The sequence below is a fragment of the Misgurnus anguillicaudatus genome, chromosome 21, assembly GCF_027580225.2.
Source record: "Misgurnus anguillicaudatus chromosome 21, ASM2758022v2, whole genome shotgun sequence".
Classification (NCBI taxonomy): Eukaryota; Metazoa; Chordata; class Actinopteri; order Cypriniformes; family Cobitidae; genus Misgurnus; species Misgurnus anguillicaudatus.
In genome coordinates, this window is record NC_073357.2 from 451,367 (window position 1) to 464,786 (window position 13,420).

At 37.5% G+C, this 13,420-nt stretch overlaps 1 protein-coding gene across 40 annotated transcripts in view; it reads right to left on the reverse strand.

Moving 5' to 3' along the window:
- Positions 1–13,420, reverse strand: part of ptprda (protein tyrosine phosphatase receptor type Da) — a 108,559-nt gene that overhangs the window by 48,299 nt on the left and 46,840 nt on the right. For all 40 annotated transcript variants that reach the window (XM_073859132.1, XM_073859136.1, XM_073859148.1 and 37 more), the window contains exon 5: positions 366–554. In XM_073859132.1, coding sequence (XP_073715233.1) covers positions 366–554 — 189 coding nt within the window. The remainder of the gene's footprint in view (positions 1–365; positions 555–13,420) is intronic.

Below are 13,420 nucleotides of genomic sequence, written 5' to 3' on the forward strand. Positions count from 1 at the left end.
AATGAGCCAAATCTTCATCTTAAAGGAGGAAAAGAAAAACCACATTCATCGATTTATTATTCATGGTTCCGCTGCTACCAAAGGTGTTCGAATGGAAACCAAAGTAAAGCCCAATTAAAGCCGCTCAAAAATGCAGTGAGAGCAGTGAATCATGGGTAATAAATTAAACAGACAGGAGCACAAGACACGTCACGCACACACACACACACACACACACAGAGGGAACGTAGAGGACGATGTCGTTTCCTACAGGAAAACCAAAAGAGCTCCATGAGAAAGAAGATGAACTTAAACAGACAGAAAGAACTCGCGTGGCGTCGCTCTGGTTCTGGTTCGGCTAGAGCTCGTGATGAAAACCACATTACCTGATCGCAGCTGTTTGATTCGTCCGTTGTTGTTACTGGTGTTGACGGGGAGGAAGTCTTTGAACCAGGAGATGTCAGGATCGGGATTACCGCTGGCTGCGCACAGCATGGTGGCGGTCCGAGTCCGTTCCACCACCTTTAACTGAGGGCCCATGTCTATGGTGGGAAAACCTGCGGGCAGCTGATCCTCTGAAACACAAACACATGTGCCAATCAAATGACGGAGGAATCTTATTGCTTTTTAAACCTTGCAAAGAGGAAAAAAAAGGTTTTTCAGTTTCTGTCCGTGACATTTCAAACTCACACTATCCAAAACAAACCGTGCTGGTAACGTTTACCCCCAAAGCCCTGGCTCTTTTGACTAGTGCGATTGCTCCGTACCATCACCAGATGTGCTTTCACAAGTTCACATTAACATGTAATCAATAGGGAATGAGATGTTTGGCGTGATGTCCAAGGGGAGGGCTCAGAATATTAACCCAAACCCAGAGTACACACACACACGCACGCACGCACGCACGCACACACACACACACACACACACACGCACACACACACGTATATATTTAGAAAATATTTTATAAAAATATGTGTATATACACATGTTTATATTAACAGTATATATATATATATATATATATATATATATATATATATATATATATATATAATTTGTTTTATACATATATATAAATAGATTTTCTTCTTAAAAAAATTATACATTTGTGTGTGTGTTTATATACAGGTAATTATTATACACACAATACACACACATACATTATGTAAACAAAAACTTATTCTGCAAATGATTTGTTGCGACTAATTGTTAGGCAGCTCTAGACTTTTGGGTGCATTTTCTCTTATTAATGACAGCAAATGAATGTAAAATGATTAGTACTGGGCAAAGATTAATCTCATACAAAATAAAAGTGCATAAGGTATGAGTGTGTACTGTGTGTAATTATTATATATATACACACACACACACACACACACACACAATTTTTTTATTATTATTTATATATCAAATAGAATATATAAAAATATAAATAAATATATATACACATGTAAATGTGTTTCTTAAATGCATACATGAATGTGTGTGCATTTATAATAATTACACACAGTACAAACTCATATATTATGCAAAAAATCCCTTTTCTTTTGTATGCGATTAATCGCGATTAAAGGAGTGGATTCAGGTGTCTTGAACACAGCAATGAAACAAAAACAACATCATGTGTCAGTTTTACCATTTATTTACTGTATGTAAAATCTCATGTAGAGGATCTTCAGACAGGGTGTAACCACAACTGTACTGATAACCCATAATAATAATAATAATAACATGTTACAATAAACTGGTATAGATAGGAATATAAGACTAATAGTCCACTACATTGCCATCTTTTATATTTATTACATTTCTACAGAATTCACCTTTATCTTAATTTACATTTGATCTTTCTTCAATATCATCTTCAGACCATATTTTTCTTTTTGTCATCTTCAGCACATTAACATTTAAAAAACGACTTTTCTGCTTTGTAAAAGATTGACAATGGCTATTTTATAGGATAAAAACACACTTTTACTGACATAGAGGTTAAACTAGAGTAGCGTTACAGAGAGATGTAGCTGCTGGATTATTTCACACTTTCAGCTCATATTTTGACATTTTTTGGCCCGTGTTTCCAGGATTTGAATGAATGTCTGACAGACAGTGAATAATAACTCTGTCTAAACAACAGTGACTAAAGCCTGTGATTATAGCAATGAAACGCTTCTCATTGTCTCTGATATCATTAGATTCAATGTGAAGATGTCAACATGTGCTTCATTTATGCTAATGTATCTCAAACTGAACATCTCATTCAATGATCTCACATAATACTTCTACACAAAACCATTTTCAAATGATACTTTTCACCAAGAATGACATTTGAAAGATAAAGATTGGTTTGTAGATCCTGTAAGAACGTGATTGTATTCTTTCTGCAAATCCTCCTGTGACCTTCAGCTGTGGATGTCTAATTTTAGCTCATCTACATTGTCTGCTTAAAAGTACTGCAAACATTCAGCAGTTAAACGTACACGTCGCTCATCTTTCCTAAACGTACAGGGATAGAAAGAGCTTCAGATAGTTTTAATGTGATGGATCAGTTTAGTAATGTATCTAATACTGCTTCATTTCATTTGACAGGACGCGCACCTGAACTATTATTTGATGAATTATTTTATCTAGAGAGAAGAATGGAAAGTCATGAAAATAAATAATGCCACATTTATTCAGAGCTCAGCACAACTCTAATTGTGTATTTGTGAGTCTTTAAAGCAATGGCAAGGTCAACATTTGAGTCAAACTCTTAGTAATACGGCCTGTTGTGGTGATTTTTAGTGAAAGCGAGGCAATGCAGCTAATAATTATCTAACATGACAATCATCCGGCGGGGAAATCGATGCCTTTCACACTCCTGCATTGTTAGAAATCAAAATGTGCCTGTGAGATTATAAGTTTGTTCAGCTGAGAGAAATCGATCTTTGGTCTCGGCTGTTTCGCTCAAGTGATGAAAACCCTCTAAATTCAGCCCAATATGTTTGTCCTTTGCTATTCTCTCTTACGGGAAGGTCTTTCCTCGGGATATTTTTAGTAAAAGACTGCAGATGCAGATTGTGGGCCAGATTTACTAACAGCTTGTGCCAGCACAAACCATCATTTTGGCCATTTACTAAGGTTTGCGCGTGTGATATTACTGGTATTTGTGCCATTACTTAACGCAGAAAAAAGCATGTCTTAAATCATTTTGTACTTGAAATGACTGCAATTGTTGCTGACAGAAGGCTTGTCAGAGATCAGAGAGCGTCTGGTACAAGGCAGAGGATTTTTTAACAAATCAATGTTTATTTGTAATGCCAGAGGAACATCTTATTATAAAATATTGTTTGCCAAGCCATGTTATTTTTTATTTGTTGGAGGAAATAAAAGAGGAGTCACAAGGAGAAGTCACACAATAGCAGCTGTTTTAAAATCTTCATCTTTTTGTCCTTCAGTTGTTTTCAGTGTCGTATGGCTTCATTAGTTGTGATGTTTGTGGTGCTGAACTCAAGCTCATCAGGTGTTAGTAGATCACCTGCACCTCATCAGCTCTGATTATTTATGACCCTAAACTAATTTGTGCTTTTGTTAGTAGATTGTGTTGATCATTATGGAAATCTGCTGTTGCGATTGTATTATTTAATTTGTGCCTTTTTAGTAAATAACACGCAGATATTACCACTCCTATCTGCACTTTTTATGCGCTCTTACGCTAATTTGCCCCGTTTAGTAAATCTGACCCTTAATATGGACTTCTGCGCTCAGATGATTTTTTATTTTCAGATTCAATGCACTGAACATTTCATTTTGTAAATCTTTTGAAAAATCTTCTTCTATTTTGCAAAAAGACAATATTTCTTAAAACTTTTATTAACGTAGAATAATGAAAGTATTTATTTTCTTTCAACCATCATAAAGACAACTGTGAAGAGGACTGTAATTACCATTAAACTTAATGTATTATATTTCAAATTAAAATTCAGTTTGTTCTTTCTATTGATTTTAAGGTGAAATATGAGCCAGACAATTCTCACGAGATTCATTTAATAGGAAATCATTGTGCCACGGGATGCCATACGAAAGATTCAAAACATTTTCATCAAATTATTCCACTATATGAGCCATCTTAAAAAAATCCAAAAGGATAACCTCACACAGATTTAAAAACACATTACAAATCACACACACATGCACGCACACAAACATACCCTATATAGATTGTGTGTGTGTATAGACATAATGTTTTTTCTACAGTACACATTGTATCATTTATCCTCTTGACTTTACAGAAAGCTTTCAGTATTTTCACTGATAAATCTGCTCAGGATTTAAACATCAGCGGCATCGATGCTCCTCGACGGTCAGCACATCACCGCTGTTTATTGTTATTTCATTTCTGCTCTCAACATGAACGTAATCATTGACGGAAACATCTGAAAGCAGAAATGATTGATTTGATCTGAAGTGAAATAACTCACAGAGGACACCGAGTCAGAAAGAGATTTAGATTTAAGAACAGAATACGACTGGGAAAATTAAAAGTTAGAAACGCATGACATCATTTCTTTTCATAATATCTAGAATGGCATTTAGCACGCAGAGGGGCAAAAGACTTTAAGATGAAGGGCAAAAGCGTTCACCTGAAGTGTGATTATACACCGGAGTACAGTATATTTCTCTTGTCAGCGGGTGCAGGATAATGCCCTGTGAACAGAACCCCCCCGGTGACCATTTACCCACATTAATGATGTTCAGGTCATCAAGCACAAACCCAATCCAATGATCCCATCTCACACGAGTCCTGTCTGATCTGTAGCGATCCCTTTATCTTACGTAGCATCCCCTGAGGATATATATTCATGGTATAAACGACTCTGGTATCGCACTATCCGGTCTGTGATAAGTGTAAGGCGGCGCGGTGTGCAGTGGATAACATATTCATCTCATTACAGCAGAGGAAAAAAGGGCTAACACTCTCCTTGGGAGGACGCGCTAATTAAATAAAGCTAATTGAGTCTCTGTGGACCGAGCTAACATTCAATTGTGATTAGTTACTGTTTACCCGCTGAAGTTAGCAGGGTTTGTTTAACTGACGACGAGAGAAGCCAGAGGAGGTCGATTCTGAGCTAATACACACAAACACACGAGTGCGCCGCAGTGTAATTGATGCTCACGTTTATCTGCAGAAACGCTGCCAGCGAGATTGTGTTTGTTTTTTCTTGCTTTAAGCGTTTGCAGCGTTATTATCACTTTAAGAGACCCGCGGCCAGTTAACGGCATTCGGTTCAGAGCCGATGGCCGTCGCCTTCTCTTGATTTCCAATGACACACACATTAGATTGAGCTTTGCTTCTGCAGACACCGGATGAAGTTATTCTCTGTGAAAAATCCCCCCCCGGTCATAATAAGATATATTTGTTGGACGTTTGGAGCGGTCGCAATCTCCTTAGAGACGCTGTCACAGGTCAGCCGGCGTAAAGATGCTTTGTGCCGCGGTCATCCCTCCCGCCGAAAAAGCCCGATTACCAACGGAGACAAATAGCGGGAAACCCTTCAAGTATGACGGCTATCCCTGCCGCATTTTCCGCTTCCTTTGGCGCTTTTGTGTCGGGCGGCGGGCCGGAGCCGGTTAGGGTGGGTTTGTGTTTGCTTGGCTTCTTTCTAGATAAGTTTGCTTTGGTTTTTTCAGGCTGCTACAAAAGGGCAGAGGAGCGTTTTCTCTCCTGGACTGTGACGGGACTCGATGTCTGTGGATTCGTCCTGGATTCCCCGGAGATGGGCTTATGCTATATTGATCTGGGATTTACTTGCTCTGAAAGCAGCAGATAAAGGAGGAAGAAGCTTTAATAGAAGAGATGTTATTGAGCAGAAACACAACTGATGATCTACTCTTTCTAATGAAGGACCCATACAATACTGAGAGCCAACTGATCACAGAGAGAAACTCAATGACTGTCATAGTAAATCAATAATCATGCTTTAAAGTTGGCCATTTTTAACTCTTTATTGATTGTGAGGATGTATTGAATATATATTTATCATTATATCATTGCTAATACACACATGAGGAAAAAATCCATCACTACTGACATTATTGCAATAATTTACACACACACACACACACACAAAAAATACATTGTGTATCTTTTCTCATTTATTGTTTTCCAGTAAAATTCAACTAGACCAACAGGCTTAGGTTATGATACAGACTTCATATCTTCATAATAAATTTGACTTTAAGGTAGGCATGGGCTGGTTACCGGTTTCAAGGTATACCGAGGTTTTAAACAGTCAAGGTTTCAAAAGCACTCAAATGTTTTGTGATCCCGTCTCCAAGGTATGAGCTGTATTTATACAAAATTCTTTAAATCATTTAGTCATTTGATTGATTTGATGTTTACATTTAATATAAATTACAAAAATATTATATATTTTTTGAAAGCATATTATAATTTAAAGGCTTTATTTTTACCTGGCATTTGAAAATAACACATTTTAGTGTTGCAATTGCAAAACCGTGAAACCGTGGTATTTTTGCTAAAGGTTATCGTACCGCCAGAATCTTATACCGACCCATGCCTACTTTAAGGCAGGGCTTTAGATGAAATTTTTTAGTAGGTAGTTAGGAGCACCAGCAATAATTTAGGAGCAGATTCATGGTGGCCATATAAAAAACATTTAATGTTATTTTACACTTTTATTTTAAATTCCGTTTTTTATTTTCCCATTTTTTCTGTTTTAACTTTTCTGGATTTTGTATTTTTCACTTTTCATTTTTTTTAACGGTTAATTACATTTCACTTATCAAACAGCATATTTTATAAACCGAAATAATAAAATGTAATAATTTCTCTTTTCTAAAATAATCAAATCAAAACAAAACAAATTAATTTTTATCAAAACATTGCATTTTTATTTTTTTTGCTGCATAACAAAACTTTGTTTAAATTAAAAATGGAAGCACAAATCTTTAAAATGGTGATTATATATATATATATATATATATATATATATATATATATATATATATATATATATATATATATATATATATATATATATATATATATATATATATATATATATATATATATATATATATATATATATCATTCTTTTTATTATTTAAAGAGTAGTTTTTACTATACAATAATAATATTTTATGTCAACGTTATTACGTTGAATAGACTTTTATTTTGATGGGTTGTCAGTATGTATTTGATGATTGCATTTCTCAATGAAACAATGAATTGACTGTGAACTCTGACAGCTGCTCTGAATATGAACTGAAAACAGCACAAAACTCAGTGTCATCTGTTTAAAGTTTCATTGGTTCGGTAATTATTTCACAGTATAAGCAAAACGTGTCGTAAAGAAATAAAACAGGTTGCACTCACACAAATGCTCCAAAATATATTTTGAGGTCACATCAATTCAATTTCAAGAGCATGTGTGACCAAAATGGTGTCAGTTTTAAGATCTGCTTTAAGGAAAACTATATCTTCTGTAATGATGCAAATTTTGTATGAAATCTAAATGAAATATCTCAGTATGATAAAATGATATAAGAGTTTGTGTTTGCCTTTCTTTCTCTCTATGTGTTTGTATTTGACCTGATCCTCTCTGGTGTATGTCTTGTGTTGTTTTGGTTGAGAGTTAATTGTGTTTTTGTTATAAAGTGAAAATGTGTAAGAGAGCTCAGCTGCAGTACAACTACGTCTGCGCTTTCCTCCACTTTTCTTCTTCTTCTTCTTCTTCATGTGACACTTGTTCTGTGATAATAAAGGTTATCTTTTACATTCGGCCGCATCGTAAATGACAGGCAGCTAATCTGGCCACCGGCGTGTTTATCAGCGCGTTGCAGCCGCAGTATAATCTTCATACAGATACTCAGAGTTTTCATCCATCATTCCTCTGGTGGTGAGTCAGACATTTGACCCGTTCAGGATTGACGACCTCAGGCCGTTGGCAGAAACACCAGCACAGATTTCATCAGCGTCTATAACTGTCGGCATGTTTCTCAGGAGCTGCGCTGGATGCTTTCATGACTACCTGACTTAAATATGAAAATTATGCCTTCATGTTCTCATCCTCGTGTCGTTATAAACCCGTATGGGTTTTTTAGAAGAAGATGCTTACATTCAGCTGTGTGCTTACCATCATTGTATTCATTCATACAGATTTAAACAACATGAGGATGAGAAAATCAGCATTGAACTATCCATTTAACTGCGTACTGACTAAAACTATATAATAATGTAAAGATTGTGTTCTGGTTTTAGCAAACGCACTACATCAGCACATATACTGAGAGAAATGATTTATTTAGCTTAAAGATTTGATGGTTTTGTCTGAAGGGTTTCTTTAAAAGCAGCACATGTGATCCATACATCAGTTGTGCTAGAGAAACACATGACAGTCGTGAGCGCTGACAGATGTTATGGCCGTACATCATTATTTCTTCATGTATGTGTACAGTAAATGTGAATGTGTTTCCTGATGGCCGTGAAGCCCTTGACTGTAAACACTTATTGATCGTCTGCGCTGTCAAACTGATTAACATCTCCTCATCGCCTCTGATCTGACAACAGCCAATCCAGACTGAACTTCACACATGACACCGACGGATATCACAACCACTTACATTATTCAACAAGACTGAAAGTATTCTCAAGACATGTATAAAAAAATAAAGATCGGATTCCCATCCCAGTGAAGAAGTCATGGAGGGATTGAGAGAACGATTCCTGATGTGTGTCTGTCCCGAAACTTCAGCTTGGATACGAGTTTGTGTTGAGATGAATGAGACAACATCTGACCTTCATCAGCTGTGAACAGATTCATTTACTTCTCTTAACACTACAGCTGTTACTCAAATCACAGCCGTGTTAAAGGCCTTTGACCGAGGAATCATGGGTAATAACTCAACCAGTGACACACTCGCTGTGTGTGTGTGTGTGTGTGTGCGTGTGTAAGGAGTGGGTTTGTGTAGGGTGAACAGAGACAGACTTTCATCTTATTCCAGGTTTTACAGTGTGAGTAAATATATAAACCAGAAGGCTTTAAGCTGTATTAAGAGCGTCCAATAACATGATTCTGCTTTGAGAAGACATCTTCTAATCTATATACAGTATGAAAGATGAATCTGGTACTGCAGATAATGCTGATGAGGTTGACAGAGAGATTATAAATCCAGAGTAATCTTTCATTCTCCAGAAACACAAAGTTCATTTCAGTCAATTGCTCTGGATTGATCTGCTGGGATTGATTGTCAATGCAGATGTGTGGAGGTGAAGAGAGAAACATCAAAGCACACATCACTGAAGCTTTTGCTGACATTTGTGGGTTTATTTTGTGAGATCTCCTTCACACCTGAACGGCTTACACATTAATCATTAAAACATTGTGTGTCTGCGAGTGTGTGTTATGTAAGTGAGTGTTAAACACATTTGATGTGTTTCAGGATAAATCAGCTGTAGTTGTGTGGGTGGGGTTATAAACGGCTCTTTACAGACTCAACAGGACGTCTGCACATTTTCAATTGACTAAATGTGATGGTTTGGATTGCATTGCAACTTCACCAAACAGATGTGTACAGTCGCTTGTGTGTATATCAAATATAATATTATCACATTGAACTGTTATGTGATCACATCTTGTGTGCATATCTAAATAAAACTAAAATGTTTGACAGCATTGTGTGAAATATTAATGCTGATGTGTTTGTACAGTAAAGTGATAAATATACACACATACGCTCACTTTCCTGTGTGCTAGATGTAGAAGAGTAAAATATATGTGGTATATTATATTTGCAGATTTCTCATAAAAGCAGCGCTCTTCCTTCTAATGTCGCAGTTAAACGTTTACGGTCACAGTTTGTTCAGCACCGTGCCCTTCACCCATTCGCACTTTGCCCTGCAACGCTGCATTTGGACATAATTACACAGCGGCGTGGAGTGGTTCTCCTCTCAAGAGCATCATTAGCTAAATTAAGGGCGACCCGGAGGAGGCCGCTTCATCTAGCAGAAAATGACTCCAATATGCAGAGCATCAAAGCCATCAGATAAGAGCTCTTCACTCCCCCACCAAACCATTAGCACCTCCTCGCTCAAACGTTCACCTCCGTCTAAAGATCACGTGACGAACAGGATTTCGTTTCACAAAATTGTATTAAGCGAACACTGAGCAAATGTTAACACGGAAAACGTGGCAACCAATGTGCACCGCTTGTGTGTAATGAACGAGTCACGATTAATTCACCCTAATAATAATGTTACATCTAGCGCCACCTAGGAACAGAATTTGGCACCATGACAAAACTAATGTGAAAATTTCTGCAAAAACATTTATTTACTTCTTGTAGTCAATCACATGTCTGTTTAATCGCTCGAGCAACATTTCATAGAGCATAAAATATCAAATGAAGAAGAAACGTGAGAGGGTTGACAGAGTTCATGAAGCAAATTCATCCATGAAAGAAATACATAAATAAAGCACGAGCAGGTGCTGTCGGAGAAGAAGCTAATGAAGCGTCGATCGATATCTGCGCGTGCACTCCTCTGCCAACACACACGATCTATCAGCGTTTAAACATCTCTGCACAACGTTACGCTCCCACAACCAACTTCATCAATCTTCTCTGCGGACACTGCGATGTTTAGCTCAAGTTTTTTCTTTTTTTAAGGCATACTGTACAATTACAAGTTCCCTCGGCTCCATTAATTACTGACAGGGGAATTTTCAGCAGGCCAGATCAATAACGTCTAAGCACATTCGCTCCGTCTTTAATTATGATAATAAATAACTCGTCATTATCTGTTGTTCCATTTCTGTGATGAATGGTATCTGCGCTAATTTAAAACGGAAGGAGGGGGTCGTGCGGCACCATGGTCCCCGGAAACTTCTTCCAAAGGCGAGAATGCTTTGTGTGCTGTTTCAGCCCACGCTTGAATTTTCTCTACATTTCTATTTTTCAGCTCAAAGGAGAGTTCACCTGGGTCACGAGATAAGTCAGCACGTTTCCAAAGCGCTGGCGCGGTGAAAGGACCCTCGGAAACGTCTGAAAGCTCCGCCGGGCCGTTCGGGTCTCGGCACCTATAAGCCGGAGCCGCTAAACTAAAGCTCATTGTGCTCCGCTAGCTTTTCTGGCTTGGGCTTCCTGCGTTCATCTCAATGCGAAACAACAAGACCAGAAGCGCAGCTCGCTCAAAAGCCACGAGAGCGCTGAGACTGCGATTTCGCCGCCTTTGTTTTTGTGTCAGGACTTTAAATTGTACCTGGAGATCCCGAGCGACGGCCTCCCGAGCGACAGCCCGACGGAGACTGTTTGCTGAAGATTAGACATTCGGTCGCAGCAAAAGCACAGCGGAGTAAACTGATGTATTTCCGAGTGCTTTTAGAAAATGGGTCCGGCGTTCCGGCTTTGGCAGGGATTTTTGTGCATTATCATAAAACGGGTTTTGTCTAGACGCCTGAATGTAGAGAGAGCGTTTCCCTTCTCCACATCTCTGACAATCAGACTCACACTGTAACAGACCTCAACATTTCCCTGCACTTCTGAAAGCTTTCATTGCTAGATATCAATCTGTCCTTTAAAAGCCAGTTTCAACCGAGTAAACAAATACGTGTCTGGTTGTATAAAGACGAACGTCACAAGAGGAGTCAGTAATGATGATATTCAGATGGACATTCATTCACAGCACATTGAACTAAATGAATTCACTTCATCTCTCTGATGTTCTTCTATTCCCGGAGGTGAAATCCTGACGCTAATGTTCCTCCTGAGGCTCATTCAAAGCTTTTCCAGTCCTGTCAGACACTGAATGAGGACTCTTTAGTGATCCAGAGCTTTAATGCACACCGATTCCCCAACGACTATCAAACACCATCTTCACGCCATATTTCTGACCGTTCTTTCTTTTGTGCACCAATTTACAGTAAACTTGATCCGTCTTTACCTCAATCACACAACACGTACTGTTATTGTGTGCTACAATACTACATTAAATAAATGTTTTACCACAGAAGAGATATTCATGAATGATCACAGTTATGAAACGAATGAAATCATCTACAATCCAGTTTTACTTTCATTATATGACATACTGTACTGTTATTGTGAATAAAGCTGAACATTTAATCTGTGTTGTGACTTTTTATCCATTTGGAATTGAATTGGGTTTGTGTGAGTTTAATATTTAAGTGAACTGGTATTAAAGATTTATATTTTATAGCTGTGTTTGATATGATTTGTTTACTTTGATGCATTGTGTCTGTGACCTTGTTGGCAGATATCGGCTTGAAATTCCCAGTATGTGAAAGGAGTAAATGCACTGGTCCCGGTTCAGTGGATGCCTTAATGAATAAGACATGAAGCAAATTGGCAAAGAATGCATCATGCAGACGGAGGTTTTTATGAGATGAAAAGTGCATCAGACTGAAATCCAGCAAACACACGCTGTCATGTAAAGTCTGTATGACGCACAGCAGAAGAATATCTGTCAGCTTTATACTCAATAACTGAACGTGCTGTAATTACTGTAACCCTGATTCATTCGTATTCATAAGCAAACATTTCTTTAAGGTTTTCTGCTCATAACTTTAATTATACCACGGGTCTGATGAATGCTTTATTCTGATTGGTTGAGAAATGTTGATTATTTTTCTATAAACACACATCTGAGCTGTCAAATGTCTTAAAATAACTATCAGAGTAATGTTTGTGATAACTGTGCTATAAGAGGAATAATATGTTGAATTATTAAAAACTAGGGGTGGTTTCCCGGACAGGGATTAGCTTAAGCCAGGACTAGACCTTAGTTTTATTAACAAACATGCCTTACTAAAAACATTACTTGTGTGGATTTTGAGGTAAAACTGATGAATTTTAAGATGTATCAGTGCTAATTTTTTTCAGTTTGGACAGCTCTTACATTTATTTTAGTCTAGGACTAGTCTAATCCCTGTCTGGGAAACCGCCCCATAAGTAACTCCATTACTTGCATTACCACCTTGTGTGTGCATTATTTTAACGGCCCCTCATGAATTATTCCTTACGTAATAAGCAGACAGTTGATAAAGGTGAGAAAGTGCACGAGATACGTTTGCTTGACCTTCCCAGTGTGACAAACATACTGGAAATGACATCTGATTGGATTAAGATTAGAAAATGACTGCATGTACTTCTGATCAATGCAACTGCACAGCTTTACAAAATCAAATAAGAAAAGTGCACTGTAAAAATGTCTGTAGAAACGACAGCATTACTGCAGCCGTTTACCAGTAACTTACTGTAGATTTAAATGGATGTTATTTACTGGCAACAGTTTTTAGATGAACTGAACATTAAACATTTAAAGTCTTTATCTTTAAAGAATTCATCTAAAATATCAGCATCATGCAAAGCATTCTGGGAAACAAAATCTGAAGGAAAAAACAGAAAAAGGTTGATGAGGATT